This window comes from Manacus vitellinus, unplaced genomic scaffold, assembly GCF_001715985.3.
Source record: "Manacus vitellinus isolate BGI_N305 unplaced genomic scaffold, ASM171598v3 scaffold_37_pilon, whole genome shotgun sequence".
NCBI lineage: Eukaryota > Metazoa > Chordata > Aves > Passeriformes > Pipridae > Manacus > Manacus vitellinus.
In genome coordinates this window covers 5,597,952-5,621,192 of record NW_021940517.1, presented here as the reverse complement: position 1 = coordinate 5,621,192, position 23,241 = coordinate 5,597,952, and the positions used below count along the sequence as shown (strand labels likewise).

Below are 23,241 nucleotides of genomic sequence, written 5' to 3'. Positions count from 1 at the left end.
AAACTTCAGTAGACCTGTGAATGGGTGTAGCAATTTATTAGAGCAAATACCCTTTCCTTTCATCAGTATTCAGTGACTAAAAATAGACTTTTACCTCAGCTTTGTCTGTATTTACTGTGGCCTGGACTACCTGACACCTTTTGAAAGGGTGTTTTACTCTTTGTTGTCTTTATCAATTCAAGAGGTTAGGGAACAGAACAAAATTATCAGATAACGAATGTCAAGAACAAGGAATTATTTTTCCCCCTCATAAAAACAAGGTGCAGAACTTCTTGCTGCACCAAACTGTGGAAAGTACAAGTATATAGCTGATTAATAAAAGAGATGAGACTAATTTAGATGAAACTAAATCCATCAGCAGCTATTAAAGACACATAGGCTGCAGTTCTGGTGGTCTACAATAACAAATCCCAAAACTCAACAAACCATAACTGTGAGAACACAGGAATGTGTAAACCAAGGAAGGACTGCTGTCCACTGTCCTCTTTTTCTCAGCATCTACTGATAGCCACTGGCACCATGCAGTGCCCGGTGCACTGGGCATTGTCCAGGAGGCACATGAAGTGAACAGAGTTTTACAGGGGAAGGAGGACCCAGTCAGCGACAGAGAAAGCATTATGCACAGACACACGAGCTGCAAGATCCCTGCTATGATGCTTACTTATATTTGAGTGCTTAACTACGTCAGCTTAAATGCTTTTGTGGTTTTTGATATACATTTAAAATAGAATAAGGAAGTGTTCCACACAACTGCGCTTGCTAGATAGTTAATAGAGGCTACAGTCCAAATTTTCCTAGACTTAATGGTATTCCTCCCATTCATACTTTTCTCTGAGTTCTGCCTTAAAATTCAGCTTGTCAATCAACTGCAAACATTTCTTAATAGCCTAGATTATTTCCTGGCTTCCTTCCTTCAAACATTTATGTTTCACAAGCACCAAAAAAACTCTCTACACTGTACATAGAAATTTACAGGCTTGAAGCTCATAATTAGTGATTTTTTCCAACACCTCAGAAATCACTTTTACATCTTTCAGCCTATGTACATATAACAGGATTTTCTTCCCAAGCATCTTTACTCTTGTCATTTCTGTATGCAAAATACTTCACAGTAATCCAAGTAATAAAAAGCCCAATTCTACTGGAAAAGTAAGACGTTAAAGAGAAACTTTGTTCTCTGCCCATCTCACTCTTATTTCCGTCTCTTTCCACCCCTTCTCCCCCCCTTTTTGCTCTACTACAGGTTTCTGTTTGCTCTACTTCAGGACTGAAAGTCTCGTTGCTCTAAATCTAAACACTGCTCGGGACATTTGGCAACAAACAGCAAAATGACTTCCAGAGAGCACTCATGAGCCACATCCTACCTAGGTATTCACATGGGCATTCAGCCAAGAGTAATTTCACAATGAAACCTTTGGGATACAAAGTAAAACTACTCAAAACAACTGGAAAGATTACTGCAGATTGAAGAATACCATGTGTCTGGTCTGGAGAGCAGTATTGGCTCAACAGAGCTGAAGAAGAAGGTCTCTCTGGAGACGTGCATAGCACGAAGAACCAGAAATACAACCATGACCCTTTTTTTTCCCCCTCAAAACTCCTGGTGCTGGTCTGGGATTGTTAAGCTGCTTGACACTTTTGATGTGCAGCTGTCAGGAGATTAGCAGTGCCATTTATCTCCAAGTGTACAGAGGGGTTTCTAGTGCTCCCAGAGTTGTGCCACAGCTCATGCTGTTATTAATCTCAGAAAGGTCAAACACTTTTCTGATAAAATATTTTGGTTTGCCAATGCGTAAGTACACAATAAAATAAAATAAAAAAAAGCAACTGTGAGTTGTAGTCCAAACTCTCAGATTGTTTAGGTGTTCTCAAGAGAATTTTCTCATGAAAATCCAGAAGATTTGAGGGAAGCTGAAGGGAATTCCCATTTAATACTAACAGCCTGTCTAGAAGACATTTGCTCAAAAGAGGCACTTTAAAACATCAAAGTAAAGGTCATGCAGCAGTACTGGTGCATAGTGTCAACCTCAGGGGGTACCTAGATCTTCCATGTGGGTTTCAGCCAACTTGTAAAGCTGTACATGTGCATTTCAGCCAACCTACAACACTCTATTCTGTGATCTGTCACATCAGCTCTGTGGAAAGCCAGTAGGGGGACATCAAAACAGCATGCACCAAGTGAGCGAGACCACCAGATTCAGCCTCCAAGTGCCAACTGGGTTCTGGCTCAAGCAGTGTAGAAACATGCTGCTGCTTTCTTCCCATGCAAGTTGGAGTGAACTTCCCAGAAAGGGACCAAACCATTTTTATTTTTCTTTTTAAACTAAATGCTTTTAATAGAAAACAAAATACAAAATAACTCTTTCCAGAAAGCAGAAATATTTAATCTCTCCAAATGACAAACTAGAACGTGCTTTTTCCGCAGATCCTTGTTGTAAATGCTGATGATTTATCTCACAAAGTGTTCATGAAACCGGTATTGCAACATCTGAGAAGAATCCAACACTGGCAGAGCTGCCTCTGTGTACACACAATAATTTAGTAAGACTATTTTTTCCCATGTCACTTTGTGTGTCTCTCTTCATCACCCTCTCCCTAGACTGCCAACTTCCATTTATGGAAATATTTCTGTGAGGTGCAGTGGTGGATTGACATGCCCTGTTTCCAATAGGAGTCCAAACTTAGCCACTTTATTTCTATTGTGCCCTCCCTCCAGACAAGGCAAGTTGTTTATTACCCTTAAAGCCACTGCTGTGCCCCCACTGTCCTCCCATCCTCAAAACACAGTGCAACCAGAGTCAGAAAATTTCCTAATTAATGGAACATAAATACAAATATCACAGCTAGTATCAGGAATCAAACCCAAATGACAATGCAGAGATGGGCCCCAACTGAGGTCAGATTTTCATCCCCTTACAAAAAAGAACAATCGTATTTTCTACTTACTTAGTCCAAAATATTCCAGAAGTGCTATAAAGAGCTGTAGTATTTAGGACCACTATCACTGTAGAATATACACAATGTTCTTTTAATAGAAGGGTCTTAAAAATGCTGGTCCTCTGCAATACCAGGAAAACAAAAGCAAAACAAAACAAAAAACACTGGGCCAGTAGTTCTCCACACACTTGAGCCTCAGTTAACAGTAGGTAACATGTGCCCATCAATCAACGCAGGATATTTAAGTGCAGGTCAGCAGCTTATCTGGTTGGCAGTTTCACTTGTCTGGACCAAGCTTTTGGTTTCCCCAAGCTACTGGATTTACTCCCCTTTTTCTCGTTCCTACAAGTACAAGATTAGAACGTATATGTATTTTCATCACTTCTCCTTTTTTCCTTATTCTGTTCAACAGCACAGGCCTTTTCGTGACATCTTAAAGCATCTGCATTACTCTGAACATGCCTTTCAAGGGGCAAAGGAAGAAAAGTGTTTCACAGTCAGTAATCTCAGCTTGCAATGGACTCTGACATTCAATACACCCACCCACTTCCCTAAAAAAAAAAAAAATAAAAATTAATGTTCCTGATTTTCTTGTGCAATTCCAGTCACTAGAAGAAGATTACAGGCCATAAACTGTACGCTCAGTACATTATTCATTTGCCCGGTATATACACCAACCAGTTCACTGGAAGACCCATCCGCAGGGGCATTGCAGTACGTGTTCCGAATGTCCCAGACCCGAACTGAATTGTCCATTGACGCTGAAGCAATCAAACTACTGTCAGGGCTAAAAGTAAGGCTGGTTATGTTGTCCGTGTGCCCCCTCAGTTCTTTGTAAAGAGTTCCTGATGCCAAATCCCACAGCTTTAGCCGCTGGTCTTCGCCTGCTGATGCCAGATACTTACCGTTGGGAGAGAACGCAAGCGCCAGCACAGGGCCACGGTGCCCGGTGAAAAGACGCACCGAATTGCCCTGCTGAGTGCTCCACAAGCGCACAGTTTTGTCCGTGGAGCCCGTCGCCAAGTAGTTGGAATTGGGGTGGAACTTGACGCAGTCTACGTCTGCCAAATGGCCTGCATATATTCGCAGTGGGTACGTCCGATCAAACGACCAGAGCCTCGCAGTGCGATCGTGGGAACCACTGGCAAAGTACAGGCTGCAGGGGCTAATATCCAAATCCCACACAGGATAGGCATGCCCTTGGTACAACACAGTGTTTGTAAAACTCCCAAGGTCCCAGTATCTGATGGACATGTCCTCAGAACAAGATAAGAGTCCTGAACTGTCTGAAAGGAACCTTGTGCTATACACAGGTCCACAATGTCCTCTCAGGATCTTCATTTCTGTGCCTGTGCTGTCATCCTCTTCCTCCTGGTCATGGAGGAGAAAAAGGAACAAGAAAGGAAAGCATGTTTATCTGTTCAACAACTACAGGAATCACCATCAGGAAAACAGGTGGGTGTTAATACAGAAGGAGTTATTTTAGACATGGCACACACAGTTTGTGCAACTCTGAGACACAAACATTTCTGGTGCATTTGCTGTATCTAAGTGAATGCTGGAAGAGATGGTGAGACAAGACTTTCTATAATGGCATTATCTTCATTTTGGGTGGTCTCATACTCAATCCAGAAGGCATCTTACCTGGGACTGCATGTAAATAGGGAAAAAATAACTATTTAATGACATTTTTCCTTTTGCTAAAAACATATGCATAGTCCCTATTCATGCTATACTAAACATTTGGCTAAGATGTTGAAACAGATCTTGGCATCTACTCTTTTGGTGCAGTCATTATTGGAAGTGAATCTCACAGTAGAGGGAAATAATCACAGATGTCTTAAACAAAAGGCAGGATATGGCAAGACAAAGCGTATTTGACAAGTTGGACATTCTTTCTTAAACCCACATGTGAATAGAAACCCAGTAAGGCTGTAACATTTATTTCCCTGTGCAAGCTCCATCAGGATACTTTCACATCCTCACCATTCAAGAACACCCTTCAAGAATTGCAAATGTGTGCAGCTTATTTAGGTCAATGTATCCATTTTGGGTTAGGAAAAGATGAATAATCACAAAAATGATGGCACTGGAAACCTTTTTATCCTGTTATTCTCTAATTCAAGTACCAGGGCAGGTAAGTAAAGGCTTTCATGTTTAAAGACTGTTCAGTGAGCTATGCTAAAATAATCTCCACATGATGGGTAAGAGCCTCTGAAGCCTACTCAGGTAGCACCTCTTGACGCTCAAAGGCTACAAACTACAAAAGTTTCAACAAATCTCAAGAGAGTGTCCTTGCCTGACAAGCTGTGGTCTCACTGACAGTGCAAGATAACCATGGCTCGGGGTGTACCTGTGTAGTAGGTTGAGACCACCTTTCCTCAGGGCTGTCAGGCAGGCACTTTTTCTCAGTACTGAACCAGTAACACTCATTGACAGAATCTCTGCACATCAAATTCAACACAATGCCCTTTTGTTTGTGAGCAGCCCCTTTAACTATTATCAGAGTGAACTGGCCTGTTTCCTGCAGAAGGAGCACTTCCTGCCCCGAGAGGAAACTCAATTCCCCAGGGCTGCTGGACTGCAGTTGACCAGCAGAAGTCAACATGTTGTGAGCAGCTTCCATCCCTCTGACCTCAGGACCCACAGACAGTTTTGGCTTCAGACTTCACACCAAAAGTGAACAAACTCTGACTGAGCAACCTCCTTGTCTTTCTCCATTTCGGTGGCATGTTACATAGTAGGCAGCAAGCAGCATTTAGCAATACTAATTCTCTTCAGAGCAGTCAGTGCTCATGGGAGTTTTATGAGGTGGCTGGAAGCCAACTTCATCTTTGCTATGGAGGTGAGGCAGAGATAAACTGCAGTCTCCAGCATGCAAAGCCCCATTCATATTCAAATTGCTTTTTCTACCTCAGATAGAGCATTGCTTGCTGGAATCTACAGCATCTCTAGGCTATTAAAGGAGAACATTAAAGGAGAAAGTATAAATTGCTGCAGGTAACAGCCTAATTAATTATGACCATAAGATTCCTGACGAGTTACCGGTGGAAGCCCATTACCTATACTGCACTACAGTTTCTGTAAATTTTGCAAGTCCGAGTACTTAATTTTATGCATTTGAAGTAATACAAGGCTACTCAGGCTGTCTGCAAGCATATACTCTTTCTCTCTTACTCGCACTTCCTCTTCTTTCCTTGTATTACAGTAGCAGCTGATTTGACAACACCTCCTGCAGCATTCAAACCCACATTCCTATATGGTCACAGGCAGCAAATCTTTGACTTCTGTTTGACACCCACTTAGCGCAACAAGTGCACACTGCTCACTGAAGACAGTACACCTATAGTGCTTCTGAGTCACTACATTTTTCTGTTTCCTCCCTACCCAAGTTAATCTGCTGACCCTATTAACAAAAGCAGCTGCAAGTGCAGCCACTAATTTACTTCCTTGCAAAACCAAGCTACGTTTCTTCACCAGATCAATCACGCTTGCATCCCACAGCTACTACCACCATTGTGGTGTGCATTTGCAGCAGCTATAGAAAGATTGCAATCTGTGTTATAAATCAACAGGGAGGCAGGGAATCCCTCTTCATAATATTTTTTCAGGATTTCAATTTCACACCTTGAATGTGTTTCCTGGATATAATAAACAACTGGGCATACCCAGATCCCATCAGCTCCTTCTGAAGTGGCTGCTGCTGCAGGTTAGCATGAACTATTTGTATTTCCTTGGAATGGACAAGAAATTAAATTAAATAAGTCTATGTTAATCAATAACCTACAGACACACACACACACACACAAACAGCTACATTTTATTAGTTGAACTACCTATTTTGAAAAGAACTATCAAAACAGATTTTAAGTAACAGGATATAACTGGAAAGCCTACCCACACTACTGAAGTGAGCTAAAAAATTTACTGTTTAAACACTGAACAGAAAATGTTCCTGAGCAAGTGCAAGACTCCAAAAAATTATATTAATAAGAAACTGAAAAGAGCAAAAATGTTGGCATGTTTTGTTACACAGAGCACCTTCTAAATGACATACCTATGGACAAACTGCCCAAATCCTCAGCTATTGCTTAAATCAGTAATGGATTTTGCACTTGGACCTAGAAAAATTTATAGTTAATACATTTAACCATGTAAGCAGCAAACATTATCTAGCTGACAAAAATTATCTTGGTCTTCCACCCAGCATAAGCCTCAAAGGAATGAGTAAGCCTCAAAAAACAACAGTGACATCCTCAAAAAAAAACCCAAAACAAAATCTCACACCACTCCCTTTTTTTTTTTTTAAGTAACTAGGAACAGGTTTCCCTGGGTGTCATCATCTTTCTCATCCTCCAGTGCTCTTAAGATGTCAAAAGGGAAGATTTCTTACCTGCCTACAGTAGAGATCTCCTAGCAGGAAAAGATGGGGAAGGATGGCTCTCATTGCAAGACATTTCTTACTGCTCCTTCCAGAATTCCCTCCCATCTGCCACTGAACAAGGTGTCAGCATCATCCCTGCTCATTACCACTTGAAGGACCACTGCCACTTAAAAGCAAAACCTTAAAAGCAGAGCTAAAAAGGGTCAAGTCTTAAATATTCACAGGATTTAAAGGATGCCACTCTTGCGGCTTGGAACCGAGCATTATTTTCTGCTGTTATGTAGTACCAGCGATGAGCATGGCAAAATTGCAGAGGCAGACAATAAATCCATTTGGACAGCTGCAAAACTACATTTTTATACTGGACCTTAAGTAAGAGACTAAAAAGTGGCATTTTTGAGATGCTACTATAAAGAAAACAGAACTACTGTATCCCAAAATAGTAAGCCTCACCTGTTTCCGAGAGGAAAGACAACACTAGTGAAGTACAGTGCAGCATCACACTGAGTAAAATTCACTAAAACTATGCCTAGAAAATGATTTTGACCTTAGTGACACAAAGGCTCTACATGGACTAGGAAAAAATGTTGTTCTCTTAACACTTTTGCCAAGTCTCGACCTCACATATGTGCACGTGTGTATACACACATATAGAAAAAGAGTTAATAAACTAAACCCAATGGTATAGCTTTAGTGCCAGCCTGAACAAGATCCACTGTAACTACCATAATTTTAGACCTTTATAATTTCATAAACAGAAGGACCTATTTGTTTGCAGCAAACAGAAACCAAGATAAAGACTAATTATTTCATGCATTACTATTTAAATACAATATCCAAAGCTAATTAAACAACACAGAAGTCAACCAAACCAAATTTTAACATCCTCACAAGTTGTTCTATAGAACTCACTAAAGTAATGTCAAAGCACATTCAAGATTTTTGTTCTTTGTCAAAGTTTTCATCAGATTTATCCCTCTGAATTGCTGCTAATCAGACTGCAGTGACAGTCTGAAACACAGCCCCTGCTCACACTGAGCTGCATGACTGATAACTGCAGCCCAGTTGAGGTGGTCTGGTTTGGTCTTAGTATCTGTGGCTTCCACTCCCATGGCACCCAAGCAAGTACTGGTCTGTCCCCACCTGCAATCCTATGGGTGCCTCTGTATTTTCATTTAGGGCTCCCAGACAATGGAATTTATTTCCTTTGTAGTCAAAGGGGTTTCATTTGCATTTGGTAACCAGCAGTGTGTTCAGGTTGGTATCCGTCCTTAACTTTCAAGTCCTGCTCAGGTCACTATTTGTTTTGTTAGTGGTGGAAGTTACTCAGGGCAATGATGACTTTGACCCCTGCTGGTCTTCAACCAGTTTTTGATTTTAGATCTGTGCACAAAATCTGCAGGATACATGAAATATCAAATAGCCAACAAAAGCCATTTGCACTCAAGCTTCCATGGCTGTTTCATAATACAGGTACAATACCCAAGTATGTGCCTACGTACCAAAAAAACCTAATACACACACTCTCGATAACCTGGCATTATCTCACTTTTCTATAGTCTAGAGCCAAAGGTGACCCACTGATTTATCAGACAAATTCTCCTCTGTTGCTGGCTATTGACATTTGGCTTCCAAGACAGACAATAGCCACATGTCCTGCGAACTCTTGCAGGTTATAATGAAAACAAATCCATAGTACCACCTTGGTTTAGTCTGACCCACTTACCTGCTCACTTTGCAGAAAGGGTTAACCTGGGAAGCAGCAAACATGCTGCTGTGCTGTCTCACCTCAGTACCTGCCTCCTGTTCTCAAGCTGACTAACAAAGCAATCCCTAATCACATCTCTGCATACAGGCATACACCAAGCTCTCTGCACTCTTCCAAAATAAACAGAACCCTGACACTAAGTATTTTTAGGAGAAGAAAAAACAGTGGAAAAAAAGCTGTTTCTACTGCTAAATGCTCAACACAAGAACAAACGAGGCTTTTCTTTTTTTCAAGAGGGGAGTGATTAAAAAACAGAAGAGTCACAAATTTTGATCTCTAACCAGATATAAGATGCTACTTAGGTAGCTGTGTCAAGAGGGGAGGAAGGGCGTAACTAGAAGGCAAAAAAAAAGCAAATTAGAAGATGCTATCTGGCCTCGAAAGTGAAGGTATACACATCCCTGACCTTGTCTCCAGCACTCCAGAGTAGAAAGCCTCTCAAGTTTCTACACTTTGGATTCCTTAACATTCTGCATATTTTTTCCGTGATAACTCTTCACCTCTGGTTAAGGTGATGCCTCAAATGCAGTTTTGCACTTAGGCACTGGAGCAGACTCTTTTGGCTCTTTCCTTACTTTGTCTTTATTTTCCTCTTCCTGTGTCTCCACCCTTCTGCCTGGTTGTTCTGAGCTATTTTCCTTCTAGTTTTCATTCAGTGCTGTGTTTTTATTGTCCATATCTCCTTGACTCGTCTTCCCACCCCTAAGAAGGCTCCATGCTCCTAAGGAAAGGGAGCCTTCTCTAGTCACCTGTCCTTACTTAGCTGCTTGTCTACTGTCATCTGTTCAAGGACAGCTGGAGGAGGAAGATAACACCCAGGACTAGCCAACTATGACCCATGCACAAACTCACTGCACCTCAGTGCAGCATTTACAACCACTCCAGGAAAGAATAAGGACAAGACTAGGCTATAAAATTTGTGCATCAGCAAGGCAGACAGGTTGTGGAACAGCCTCATAGTCCCCTAAGACATTACTAGATACTTCACAACGCACTTCCAAAATAGCCCAGCAAAAGGGGTAGAAGGGGAAAAAGAAAAGGGCATCCAGACCTCCTCGTCCAGGATGTCACAAGCCAGACGGATGCGGGACACATCAACAAGGTGGGGCTCAGATTTTAACTTCCTGGAACGCAGGCTCCACAGCTTCACACACGAGTTATCGAACCCAGCAGCGAGCAGCTTGCTGTTTGGTGAAATCTCTGCAGTGTTCAGCAACTGCTCTGTGTTATAGAAGGCATAGAAGCAGATGGTCGTTAAGGAAGGGGGCCCGTCCTTGACACGTTTAATGCTGTCCTGCAATAAATCCAGCGCTGCCTCATTCTGCAGAATGGAAGCTGGCACATCGCTGGGTTCCAGGCCGTTGCTCTCGCTGCGCGAGGAGCTCCCACCAGCATAGAGCTGGTAGTCAGTCCTCTTGGCAGGCTGCACATCCAGGTGAATGTGCAAGGTCAGAACTTTGCACAGGGCATTGTTGTTGTCACTTTGGAGGTAGCGAAGAAGGTAGTTGTAGCTGTCCTCTTGAAGGCGGATGACATACTTGTTGTCCAGAAAAGCCCGGAGCTTCAAGTTGGACAGGATATCTTGAATAGTCATGGTAGTCTGCAACTGTTCAATGATATCCTTCTGGCTGGCATTCTGCAAGAACATGCCATGGAAGCGGCTGTAAAAACTGTCCACTGTGCTTTTTAGGCCATTCTGGACCATGTTCAGATGGAGGTAGACGAAGAGGGGATATAGAAGAGGCATCACTTCATGGCTGTGCTGAGAATCTGAATCTATATAAAAAACAGCAACAAACTTTGAATGATTTCTCAATCCTCTTTCTACTGGGAATAAAACAGAGCAAGGATGATTACTGAGAAAGCCTTGACAGTGGCATCAGAGAGCAAGCAAAAGGAGACTTTTGTTGACACATCCAAATGAACCTTTTCTGTCACCTAAAGGCGGTACAGTACCTATTACAGACCTCAATAGAGATTGTCAAGTCAGTGAGGTACCTTGTCAGAACAAAATTCAGAGATTTCATAACTCTTTTTAGGTGTGGGATACCTAATAATATACCACCTCCTAAAACACATGACAGTTGAATTTCCCCCATTTATTTAAGAGGAAAAACTATGCCCTTTGTTTATTGCGATAAAGGAACTGGAAAATTTATTCATTATATTTAAAATAGTATTTAAGTGTTTAAGTCAAAATTATTTACCTAGCTTGCTAAGGCCTCAGCTTTGTTGGCTTTTTTTCTCTTAGCTTCAATAAAACTTGCATGTGGTACTTCGGATGGAACTAATTTGTCCTCAGGGGAAAAGAAGCTACAGTTTCCAAAATGTACTGCAATATGCTATGCTCTTGTTTTATTTCTGTGTCTGCCCATGTACACGCTTTCTCTCTCTCTGCCAAGGCAAATCCCAGCAGTAATTCCTAGTACACAGCGTAACAAACCCCCGATTAGGCCGTGCTGTACCTTGCAGAGACTGATCTGTGCAACAGCTCCACCCTTCCTTCACCAGCTTCTTGGGGCTGTTTGCCAGCTACAGGAAGCTGTGAGGAGGCAGAGCCCTGCAGCAGAACACCATGGCAACATACAGGGCTGCAATGAGTTACTACCAGAGGAGCAAATGGTCCAAATTACTGGAAAACAAATAGGCATTGCCGATCCTTAAAATGGAAAAAGCATTGCTGCTTTTCAGCTTTTTCGTCTCTCCTGCCGCTCACCAATGCATACCCTTTTTCCCCCCGTTTCCATTAGGTTATTTTTCCTCTGTGCTGAGCACTCTTCCAGACTTTCTCTGGTCCATACTGTGCCTCTCTCTCTCTCATTTCTATGAGCAAATATAGAGTAGGTCTGGCATGCTTGTATACTTAAGCATCATTCTCCTTCCTGTCCCACTGAAACTGGGACAAAGCCAGTGAAAACAGTGGTCAGGATGTAGTAAAACCTCTAAGCAGCCAGCAGGTGGTCTTTTCTCTCTAGGTGCACTAGTCCAAAAATGCAACAAGAGGAAGGACCTCATTGTGCAGTGGGGACAAAAGGGAAAAGATGGGAAGTTGGCAGAAAAAGGAATGAAGAAAACATTCCCTAGGAACATATGAAGAAATGTTACAGGAGCTGGGTCTGTCTAGTCTGGAGAAGACCAAGGGGGTATCCAATTGCTGCCTTCAGTACAGAGTGGGACACTACACAGGAAAAGGAGCCTGCCTCTCCTCGGAGGTGCTCAGTGGAAGGACATTAGGCAAGCTGCTGCAAGGGAAATTCTCATCAAATTGCTCAGCCCTGCAGCCGGGTCCCAGAGGTGCAGAGCAATATGTACCTTCTTTTGATATTCTAAACCTGACTGGAAAAGGCTCTGAGCAACCTGATCAAACTCTCATCCTGCCCTTCTTTGAGCGGTTGGTTGAACTAGAGACTAGTTAGTTTACTTCTTCAGTGACCCTAATCCCCTGCCCACTCCTCGGTGGCGCAGGCATCACAGAAATGGGAAGTGTCCTGCTCTGCCTGGTGGCTGGCTGGCAAGTTACTCCCATGAAGAAAGAAGTAGCTCATACATGTTAGATATCAAAACAGAGCAAGAGGGACAACAAAAAAGATGAAAACAGCCAACCTGAACACCAAAACCATGCCTAGCACTTCCTCAAGCAATTAAGTGACCGAACAGAGCCACCATACTTCTCAAAAAAATCTATTAAACCACAGGGATTTACCTCAAATATTCAAGTGCAAAGGTGTGTAACTGCTGCAGGCAGCAAGGCTCTAAGACTTCATTATTTTCTGCCTCTGCCTTCCTGCCTGCGTGCTTCTCTTCCCTTCAACAACTATCAGAAATATTAATCCTGATGTTATGCACAGTGGGATCAAATCCCTACACTGGACAAATGTTGATGTGCCCAAAGGCAGGAGGAGTGACAACCTCACTTTCCTTGGTATTATTCTCTAAAAATTCTGCCTACTTTCTTCTTCCCATATTGGAGACTTGTAGAAGAATAAGGAGATTCCCAAGAGAACCTTTTCAAAAAAAAGAGTGAATAATAATAAAAAATAAAAATTATTATTGTTTTGGGCATCACCACAGAGTGAGAATTTTTTTTACTTTGTCATATCCCTCCAGTCTCAAAGCCAGTACAAATTTAAGGGAACAAATTCTCCCTTAAAAATCCAGACCACCATAAAAATAAGCTAATTATGGATAAAATTAAAACTCCTAAATTAGGAGACAGCAGAGAACTACACTCATTTCTAAGTTACCTGCCTTTCACATAAAACACTAATCTTCCTTCTTGTCCTGTGTATGTATGCTGTTGTCTAGAAGATCTAAAAGGCCAAATCTTTGAACAAGAAAGAGCAGACATCTACAAAATTCAAGGCTACTCAGCACACAGACAACAGCCAAAATACGAAAAAATCAAACATTTCTATTTGTAGTAACTGAAATATCAAAACTAGAAGTCAGAACATTGTTAGAGACATGATTTTGAATTTTATTATATTTACTCACTGAAATGACAAAAAAAAATCAGCTATTGTCCTCTTCCTTGTTTCCTCATATTTACCTGTGAGAAAATTGCGTAATCGTCCAAATTGTACTTCATATTGCTGTGGCTCTGCCAGGCAGGGAGCTGCAGACACAACGTTGGCACAACCAGACTCAGATTGGACTGCGAAATAAAATAAGTAAAAATTAAATGGGGATTTAAGGAGTTTTGTATGTGTGTCTGGAAACAAAGCTTCTCATAAAATTCAAGATACGCAGCCACTCAGATGACATTTCATATTTGAAACCACCCAGGTATGACATAGTCCAAGGCATCTAAATGTGGCATTAACAACCTAGACAGATCATGAATGAGAAAGTATAATGAAAGCTAAACCCCACCTCCCAAAAATCTCAGCAACTCATGTGCTCCACCCAGAATACCTTTTAAACTTTTCAAATACAACCTTAAGTTCCCATGAAATTCAGACTAACACCATCACAGATCCCTTAAGAGTTTTACAACTCAGTAGTTTTACTACTTTGCACTCAAAAAGGACGAGGAAAGCAATCTACAATCTATGTTTCTCCAAAACATAGTTTCTTAATCAGTGGGTCCCACCAACTGTCCTAAACAGAAGGTTTGCAGTGACACTACCTCAGATTCTCAAATTCCTTGTCCCTGTCATTATAGTTTACAACAAATTATAATCAGTATAATTTACTAAGTCTCATGGATATGGTGGTAAAAATGCACTGAATTTTTAAGCAAACACTTAGTAGTTTTTAATCAAAACGTGCCCTCCTCCCTGAGGATTTTAGGTTAAAGGGTAGCTGTTTACCGACCACAAACCCAGTTGGTGTGGTCTCCTGAGATGGTGCTAAACTGTTTTTCAGAACCAGTACTGACTCTGGTAAAAGTGGTTCTGAACTATTTAGAAATGGAATTGGCTTCTCCTTCTCTGGCAGTAAACCTTTGCTGTTCTGCTAACTGCCTGGAATCCAACAGGGGACTTTGTGCAAGTCTACAGACATGCATGAACATACCCCAAGCATATGGAAATACCGGTGATTAGAAACACAAGTTCCTCCCTTCAAGAGCACAAGAGGGTAAGCAGTTTCACTATTTTCCTTTCATATTTTTTTTTTTCAATTCGTAACTATTTTTCGCTCCACAAACTATTTTTATTACTTTCACTTCAATTTCTTTCAGTTTCCCCTGGCCTGCACCACTTTCCATCCTCTCTCTTTGTCTTTCTACTTCTGAGCGATTGGGGTTTTTTTTTGTTCCAGCATTTGGCTCATGCACAGAGGCACAGCTCTGACATCCCTGGAAGTCTATAAACAACATAATCAAACGTTCACATGCTAAAGAGAGATAGGCCAGCCTCCAGCTCATCTCAACGCTTCTAATTAGAAAGAGATCAGCACATGGTATACAGGGGCAGCCTGTTGCTATTCTCTTCCCCCTCTCTCTCTCTGGTAAGACACAGGTCTATCTTCCTTCAGCTTATGTAAACATAGGAGGTGTGTTTACCAACTCTCAAGGGCAAGCCGAGTTCAGCTTTTGAAACAGAGAGCTGGGTTGTGCTCATCGTTCCCTCTTGGGAAAAAACCCCAAACAGATTCCAGCACCAATACCCTACTGTATCTTAAATTAGTTTGGAAATAAATAAATATAACTTGCTGAAAGATACAGCTACAATGAGCTTTCTACAGCCTGTCTGCTTCTGAAACTCAAAGTTGGTAAGAACTCCAGCCTCACATATTTGTAGTACTTAACAGCTAAAGTAAAAAGCTCTGCTATTTGGACTTAAAATTTAATATAATCAATATTTAGCATGAAAAAGTAAACGACATGCACATGTAGTAACTCAAGAATGCTTAGTGTCAATTTTCAATTTCACTCATACTATTCACTATAAAAGCAAAGAAAAACAGAAATATGACAGCCTGTCTCATGCTGTGTCACAGGATTATATACAAGGGTCAACTCCTCAGAGTTCTGGTGGTCTCATTTCAGCAGGAATGGGAATGACTTGACACCTTGCTCACTCCATGAAAGCACAATTCATTGGCCTTGGCTTTATGAAGTGTTCCCTCCGTGCCACAACTTTCTCTGCATAAGCAACTTAATTCCAAAATGAAGCTGTACTTGATGCTTCAGAAAGCGAAATATCATCTTTGGCTACCTATCCTGAAATAGTCTGACTGGACAATCATTATGCCCTATTCTTTCAGTAACAATGCTAGAGCTCATTTCCATCCAGCAAATGGTAAATGAAGCCCTACATACCAGACAGCTGTAACAAGTTACATTCCAAGTCTTTGCCTTACCAAAACTTTCAACCAACCAGAATTGCAAAAAGGATCAAGAGCTCAATTGATTCCAAAACGAGTAAAATTTCAAGCATATTTTCTTCCTGGTAGAAATAAAACACTGGCTATATCCTTCTCATACATTAATAAACCTACCATAGCTTCTTTTTCATCTTCTCCAGTGGTCACAGGAACATCTATTGGAAACATCTGCTCCTTTACTTCACTTCCAGTAAGTGGAGCCAGCTATGTGACCTGATAGCAGATTGAAAGGAACTCACTCCTAACTCAGGGATACAGACAGTACCCTCCTGGTTTTGTGTGTTTGCTACCAGATTTGCTTTCAGCTAACAAATGTGTGGCTACTGTAAATGCAGTTGAACAGCAACTGATTTGTCTTTTGAGTGAGTGTGATGATGTATAATTTTATATTATTTCAGACAGTCCTATGGGCAATATTAGAGGAACCTGTTCCTTGGTCACTCATTCTGTCCTCAAATATTATTCTACTTTTCTACAGAAATATAGGATAGTCACAAGGAAGCTCTGTGCTGCAGATGTGATTGGGCAGGGTCCTAGATAATCTCTTCTGGGCTAACTCTCCCACAAAAAAACTTGGGCCAGATGGTCTTCTGAGGTTCCTTCCAACCTGGGCTGCTCTGTGATTCTGTGAAAACAGCTGTACAGATATAGCAAACATATGAAGAACTGAAGAAGGGCTGAACTGAAGAGACTGAGGAAGAAATGTGGAAGTAAAATTGAAAAACAAAGCTACTTCCAAAACTGAGGACACTTTACACTGTGAAAGAGAAATCACAGAACTGAAGCCTGAAGTAAGCAACTCTCCCATTTATACAGGCTAGTTAATTTAAAAGTCAAACAAAAGACCTGAACACAAAAAGCAAGGTGAGTTTTCTTATGGAAAAACCAAAAACATTTTCAGAAAAACATATTTGATCGCTCTCCCCAAAATAAAGCAATGCAGGCTTTACAGTCTGCTCAGTTTTTAGTCAGTTTGCAAAACTAAGATGACTGCAGAAAAAAGTATTTTCTGCCTCTGTTGTCAGCATAAGAAGCTGGGTTTTGCTTTTTCAACAGTCATTCATGGAACTGCAGCATGCTCGCTGACAGCTAATTATGAGCATGTTTGACAAGAAGTAGTAAGCAGCTGAATACATGAGAGCAGACCATTTTCAGTTCTATTGAAAACTGATGACTAAATTCTGAATCACCATCCACAAAACCCGCACCCTGGCTAGAGGATACCGACTAATATGAAATCTAGTAATAACATTTGGTGGAAGATAGTAAAAAGACAAAACCCAAACACACACTCATTCACACTCTTTATGGAAACTTTTTTTCTGCATGATGCCACCTGGTATGGTTGGTATCACATTCTAAGCCCATTTCAACACTGACCTTTCTACCCACTTCTCACATAAAATCTCCCACTAAAAAAACAAGTCCGCATTTTACTTTGGTTTCATTCCTTCCCCATTTCCCCCAGTACTTTTTCACGGAGTTGCAACAAACTTCTGATAGTTACACTGAAAAAAGTGAGGAAATGAAAAGTATTAGTAAGACCTAAGTCACTTCTAAATAACGAAATACTACCAAATTTCCTTCAGGCCCCTGAGAGAGTCAGCCTGAACATTTACCCACAAGTCACTTATCTTTGGATTGTTAACTATGGTAAAATAGTCTAGAGGTGGGAAAAGCTATTTTGGCATCCAATCTTACATAGCCACAAGAAGAGAGCTATACAGCAACTTATGTTTTGTCAAAACAAGTTGTACCACAAGTAACTAAGGTCTCCACCACTCTGTTTAGCCTAGGATACTGTCACAATCTAAGCAGTTTCATTAACAGAAAACATTTTCACTCAAAGGTTATCCCAGCACTTTCTATTACTTTTACTAGTAAATTTAATTTCTATAACCTCCACATTGCTTGCATCCTTCTGGTACTTGTATGTGCTCAAGCAGCAGAATTTCTTGTAACAAAAATAATAACTACAACACAGACTGTCACAGACACAATTTGAAAAGCAGGTGGTGTGGCAGGATTCAAAAGCCTTTAAGAAAGAGGAGAAAGGGCATGCAGGGAAATAAACTGTCTCTCCACTGAAGGTTTTAGATTTTTTTACCCCAAGTGACAGAGTAGTGCTTTCACCACTACAAAGCTGACTAGTCCAGAAAAAGACACAGCCTTATCTCTTCCACTTCACATGATATAACAAAGGTACAACAGATTTTCCTGCTTCTACTTAATTCTTCATCTAGGTTCTTCTCACCTCTGTCCCAAAGTAGCAGTACTCACCAGATTTCATGTTCTTTGGGATACAACATGTGTATTTTCCACTACCCTAACCTGGTATTTCAGCCTGTTCTTTCACTGACTATGAATGTCACCTTGTTACACTTTCATCCACATTTTCATTATTCAAAAGTTCATAACTCAGGCCAACTTCACACTGAGAAATTTCTTTATTTCAAAAGGAGAGCTGTCCATATGCGCAGACAAATTCACACAGTTGCCAATATACACACAACTCTGCCAAGTACCCGTGGAAGATTTGACAGAATTACCTGTGAGATTAGCTGCCATCTCTTCAGCAGTCTGACACAGCCTCAGCCCTTGTTTTAGGGGACCTTCTGAGTCCACATACTGACGGCGCTTGAGGTAGCAGGACACTGCCATCTGAATCTGTTCTGTGCGTACGCGTTTCATGACCTCAAAAGAAAAGGAAGAGATGATGAGGCTCTTACTGTGCAACCATAAGCTAAGATCAACTTACACCACAGTTGTATTAATACTGATAGAAAACAAACAGCCCAGTATTTTCATTGCTGAAGTCAAACAACTTCATTACTGAAGTATGAAACAGAACCTTCGGGCATTTGCCTCTCAGTACTAAGGCGTACCTAGAGACTTTGTATCAGATCCCTGAAGATGTTTTGCTGCCTATTTCTGCTAATTTCACTGTGGAATCAAAAACAGGATTCTGGACTAAAACTGCAGTGGTGAGCTGAAGCATTTGTTTTTGTTAAAAATAGCTCATAAAAAGGGAATGTTTTTCCTCCTCGTGTTTTTATAGTAGCAGTTTAAGTATTCTTCAATCATTTTCTGGTTCTTTTGCTTGACCAATCAACAAAACAACTCCAAAAGATAGAGGGGAATGAGAAACTAACATACAAAGAAGAGAATATCATAAACATAATGCTTTTAATACCAAACCTATTTGTGTAGTCCAGGAAGCAATAGCTTATCATCTGAACTTAAAGGTTAGAGCCAAACTTTTGGCACTTTGCTCAGGTTAAGTCCCCCCCAAAAAACCCCAGGGAAATAACAACAAAAGCAGAACCTTCTGCCTTTGTCACCTGGCTCCATCTATCTAGGCTTATGTCCTACAAAGGTCAAAAAGAAAAAAGAATCTTTTGAAGGTTTATCTTATATATATATTTTGAAAGCCATCCTCACAAACACCACTTTTAGTATCTCAAAAGCAAAAGGAGTTCACTGCTGGCTTTTAGCCCCTGGCTTGTAATAAAGGAACCTCAGTAAGATGAATGCAATAGCTCCCTTGCCATTTGAGTAGTCCCTGACTGCCACCAATCCTTCACAATAGCCATCGATTTTACACAGAAGTTTAGATTACCTAAAAGGCTTCAAATAAAGCAGAACTAAACAACAGGGATTTTTTTCTGTCACACTACTAGGTAAAGCCTACCTTGATAGAGTTCAACACCTTACAGTCTCGCTACCAATGACCTGCATGTGTTTCACAAGTGCACATGCTTTCTGGTTTAGGCAGCTAAATCTGATGAAACAGCCTTTTGAGAGAGATAGACAAAGATGCCCTTCCCTCCTTGTAAGAACCATATTCCTAACAAAAGGACAGCTTTAAAAATATGATCATAAATGAGGCTTTGCTAATACCCATGCACACTTTAGTGCTTATCCCAGTTGTTAGAACAATAAGCCTTCTGTGAAGTTAGTTCCAAGTGGATGGGGATGCAAGGTTTCAGCAAAAGTTACTTCCAACAGATACATGGAATTGCAAGCCCATATGCTTTGGTGAAAACCTTAAAAAGGTTCCCATTTGTTCTCACAGGTTAAGTAACTGTTGAGGGTGGAGTCATCAACAAGTGTGGAGTTTTCAAAGCATTTCCAGATAGACCCAATAAAATAGAGTTTCAACCACACCTTTTTCCACTCCAAAAATAAATTTCCTTTTCATCTTCCCTGAAATTAAAGAAATTATATCTGAGACTTACACTGTCTCAAATATAACACCTTTTCTGCTGCACAAAACTGTGACAAAGACAGAATTCTAATGAAGGCCATGAAGAAAGATGGAGACAAGGATGGACCATCTAAACCCACTCTTAACTAAAGTTCACAATGTATTACGTTACCATCCTGCATTTCAGCCAGCAGCACGGACTCACGTGCAAATGACTTGCCCAGGTGCAAGTAAATGCCTCCACATGCACTCTGGCATTCAGTTTAGAATTGGGTAGGAACTTAATTGTATTTGAGATGCTCTCCTAAACGTTTGTTTTAGGTCTAGAAACTGTTTTGGAAAGTTTGCATCCAGATTGTTGTATTTATCTTATAATCCAAAGGAAAATGGCACAGGACAGAATCAACTTAATGTTTCTGAAGCAGTTTTGGCCAGTCAGAGCTGTGCAAATAGCCTCAGGCCAGTGATTCAAATGCAAAGAGGGAGCATTTAGAAATACCCTTGCCTATAGTGTTTTTGCTTCAGTTACAGGATCGATTTATGCTAGGTTAGATTTGGTAAGAAAACCCTTATTCATTATGGCACAGCATACATGTACAGATGATACCCCAAACTCGTAATGGATTGGAGAAACCAAAAACTGGTGAAAGATGCAGAACTCCAGAAGACCCTTTGAAATGACAGTGACAAACAAGAAGAGCACCATGATCAGCATTTTCAAGCTGCTGAACGAGCAATGACCAACAGAGAAAATGGCAAATTTTAAATGATAGGCAAAAAAGCAGTAGGTTACCCAGTAGTCTCAAATTCTAACATCAGGATCAGATATTTTAGCAGCAACAGAGAAGAGCCTGAGAAAGGAGCAGCTGCTGGCAGCTGATTCAAATCCAAGCTTCTTTGGAGCTTTGGGAAAAACAGGGAAGCCCCAGTTTCCTCAGTCAAGACTAGTAAGGTGGTGTTTGCTGCTGAATTATGCAATCTGTATAGTTTCTTGCCCTGCAGTCACAGTAGTGCATGTTACCAGCAGTATCTCATGGAGATCTCTTTCCCTATTCTCAGACGATAGCACAGGAACTACTTTACAAGAAATGCATCTTCACCAAGAAACACCCGTTGGCATCAGACACACTATCACCTCTAGTTTAATTTCAGTCTTGGCTTCTTCATTCGCTTTGCCTTTATACCGCACCCTCAGCATTACAAAGAACAATGTCACCCAAGCAGAAAAAGTATTAATGAAAAGTGCAAGAGCAAAATCAACATTCCTGCAAATATTCTGTATCAAGCCCTTCATCAAAAGTAGAATATATCATGAAGTAAATATATGCACAGCTTGCCAAAATGCCTTCAGCTGGGTTCAAGCTGAGCCAATTCACAACAGGTCAACGATGCAGAATTTATAGGCATAAAAGGACAAGCCTGCTGTTTCAACTTCGCATCAATTTTAAGACTCTTCTTCTCATCACTGAAGATAATCTCCAAAATATGAAAAGCACGTGAAAACTGAAAGTGTATAGAGTTCTGTGTCCATGAAATGCAGAAAGTTTGAAACAATTGTTCGAAAGTCTCAGCTGCCTCATTTCTCTCAAACAGCCAGAGAGAACAACAAATACTAATCACATTAACTGTTTTTACTGATAAGCAAAATACACAAGGAAAGAGAGGAAAGATCACATTGTGACTTTGCACAGCTACAAGGCAGCATCTTCTGCAATACTGCAAATTGGAGCACAGAAAAAAAGGATATTAAGGTAATTTTTTTTGAGGAATCAAAACCACCGAAGCAGAGCAGAGGCTAATCGTACAAACTACATCACAAGTTCCTCCTTCCTAAAAAATCTGGAAATGAACTAAACATCGGGCCAAGGAAATAAATTTCCTGCCTATGCTACATTTCAGGTACACGTTTAGGCAGATTCCATGGCTTGGAAAAATCCCAGTATGGACTCTACAAAAAGAGCTTGAAAAATAGCATTGGAAATGCCGCTTTTAAAGACTCTGTACTCCTGTTGTGAGTCTGGGACAGCAGACAGACTTCTTCCAACAGACTGTGGAAAGACCTGTGAACAGAGAGCCAAGGACAAGCAATCTAAAAAAAAAAAACAAAACCAAAAAAAACCCCAAAAAACCCCATCAAAACCCAAACAATAAAAAATAAAACAACAGAGGCAGCTTTTGATTATTCTCCAATGAGAACTGTGTCTCAGGCCTCAGTTGTGGATGGGGAAGTACAATCTTTTATCCTTTACTACTACAGGTGAAATTTGGGGCCTACCAACAATACTAACTCCAAATTTTTAACTTTATGGCATTAGGGTAATCTGAGATTTACAAAATTTTCAGCGTAAACACGATAAGGATAAACTAATACGAAGATAACCACAAACTTAGAGCCAAGGGATGTTGCACATGCAGTGGCTGCAATTCAGAAAAAACGGGCAAGTAAACATGACAAGTTAATTTGGAGACACAGCATAGGAATGGTGCAAAAGAGGAAAACAGGATAGCGGGAACTACGGAGAAAGCTTTTGCCTGAGCAGTGGCACTCGTGAAGAGGCAGAGAAGGAATAGCTGTGATTTTAGAAGAATCCATTTGCATTTAGACGTAGACGTAGCTCGCCGTCCATGAATTTAGCTTTGCCCATTCCACTATTTTCCCCCCGCTTCAAAGACGGTGCCCAAGAACGCCTGGCTTCACCGGTCCGATCTCCTCTACGCGACCCGGGCAGGGCGCTTTACTCCAGCCCACTTCACACCACCTTGGGCTCAGCTCCACCACCCAGCCCTTCCCCGGCCGAGCGGAGCTGCCGGACATGTGGGCCTCGCGGGCGTGACACCGGGCCGGAGCCTGCCGGCCCCTCGCCGTCCGGGGCTGCCTCTGCGGCCGAAGTGCGCTCGCTGGAGGGACGGCGAAAAGTGAAAGCCTTCCCTGTCAGGATGAAAAAAAAAAAAAAAAAAAAGAGGAAAAAAAAGAAAAGGGAAGAGAGACGGCGCGATAAGAAGCTGCTCATTAAACCCACGCACTTTCCAAGGGAAAGAAGAGCATGAGGAACAGAGCCCCCCCAGCGACCTCCGGGCGCAGGGCAGGCGCCCGGCCCCGTCCGCACCCGGGGC

General features: G+C 41.3%; 1 protein-coding gene across 1 annotated transcript; it reads right to left on the bottom strand.

Moving 5' to 3' along the window:
• Window positions 1-2,362: 2,362 nt before the first annotated feature.
• TAF5L (TATA-box binding protein associated factor 5 like) lies at window positions 2,363-22,902 on the bottom strand. Its single transcript, XM_029961619.1, has 4 exons — window positions 18,470-22,902; window positions 13,639-13,743; window positions 10,141-10,865; window positions 2,363-4,308 (listed from the first exon to the last, which is right to left on the bottom strand). The coding sequence occupies exons 1-4, from the start codon at window positions 18,609-18,611 to the stop codon at window positions 3,511-3,513; spliced, it is 1,770 nt and encodes a 589-aa protein (XP_029817479.1). The 5' UTR covers window positions 18,612-22,902; the 3' UTR covers window positions 2,363-3,510.
• Window positions 22,903-23,241: the final 339 nt, after the last annotated feature.

Bases quoted from the DNA above. Each gene is read 5' to 3' on its own strand.
- TAF5L (XM_029961619.1), bottom strand. From the start codon at position 18,611: ATGAAACGCGTACGCACAGAACAGATTCAGATGGCAGTGTCCTGCTAC. The intron at 13,744-18,469 runs GTAATTCTGTCA...TTTATTTCGCAG, and splicing joins GATGGCAGCTAATCTCACAG to TCCAATCTGAGTCTGGTTGT. The intron at 4,309-10,140 runs GTCTGGATGCCC...CTCCATGACCAG, and splicing joins GTGACATCCTGGACGAGGAG to GAGGAAGAGGATGACAGCAC.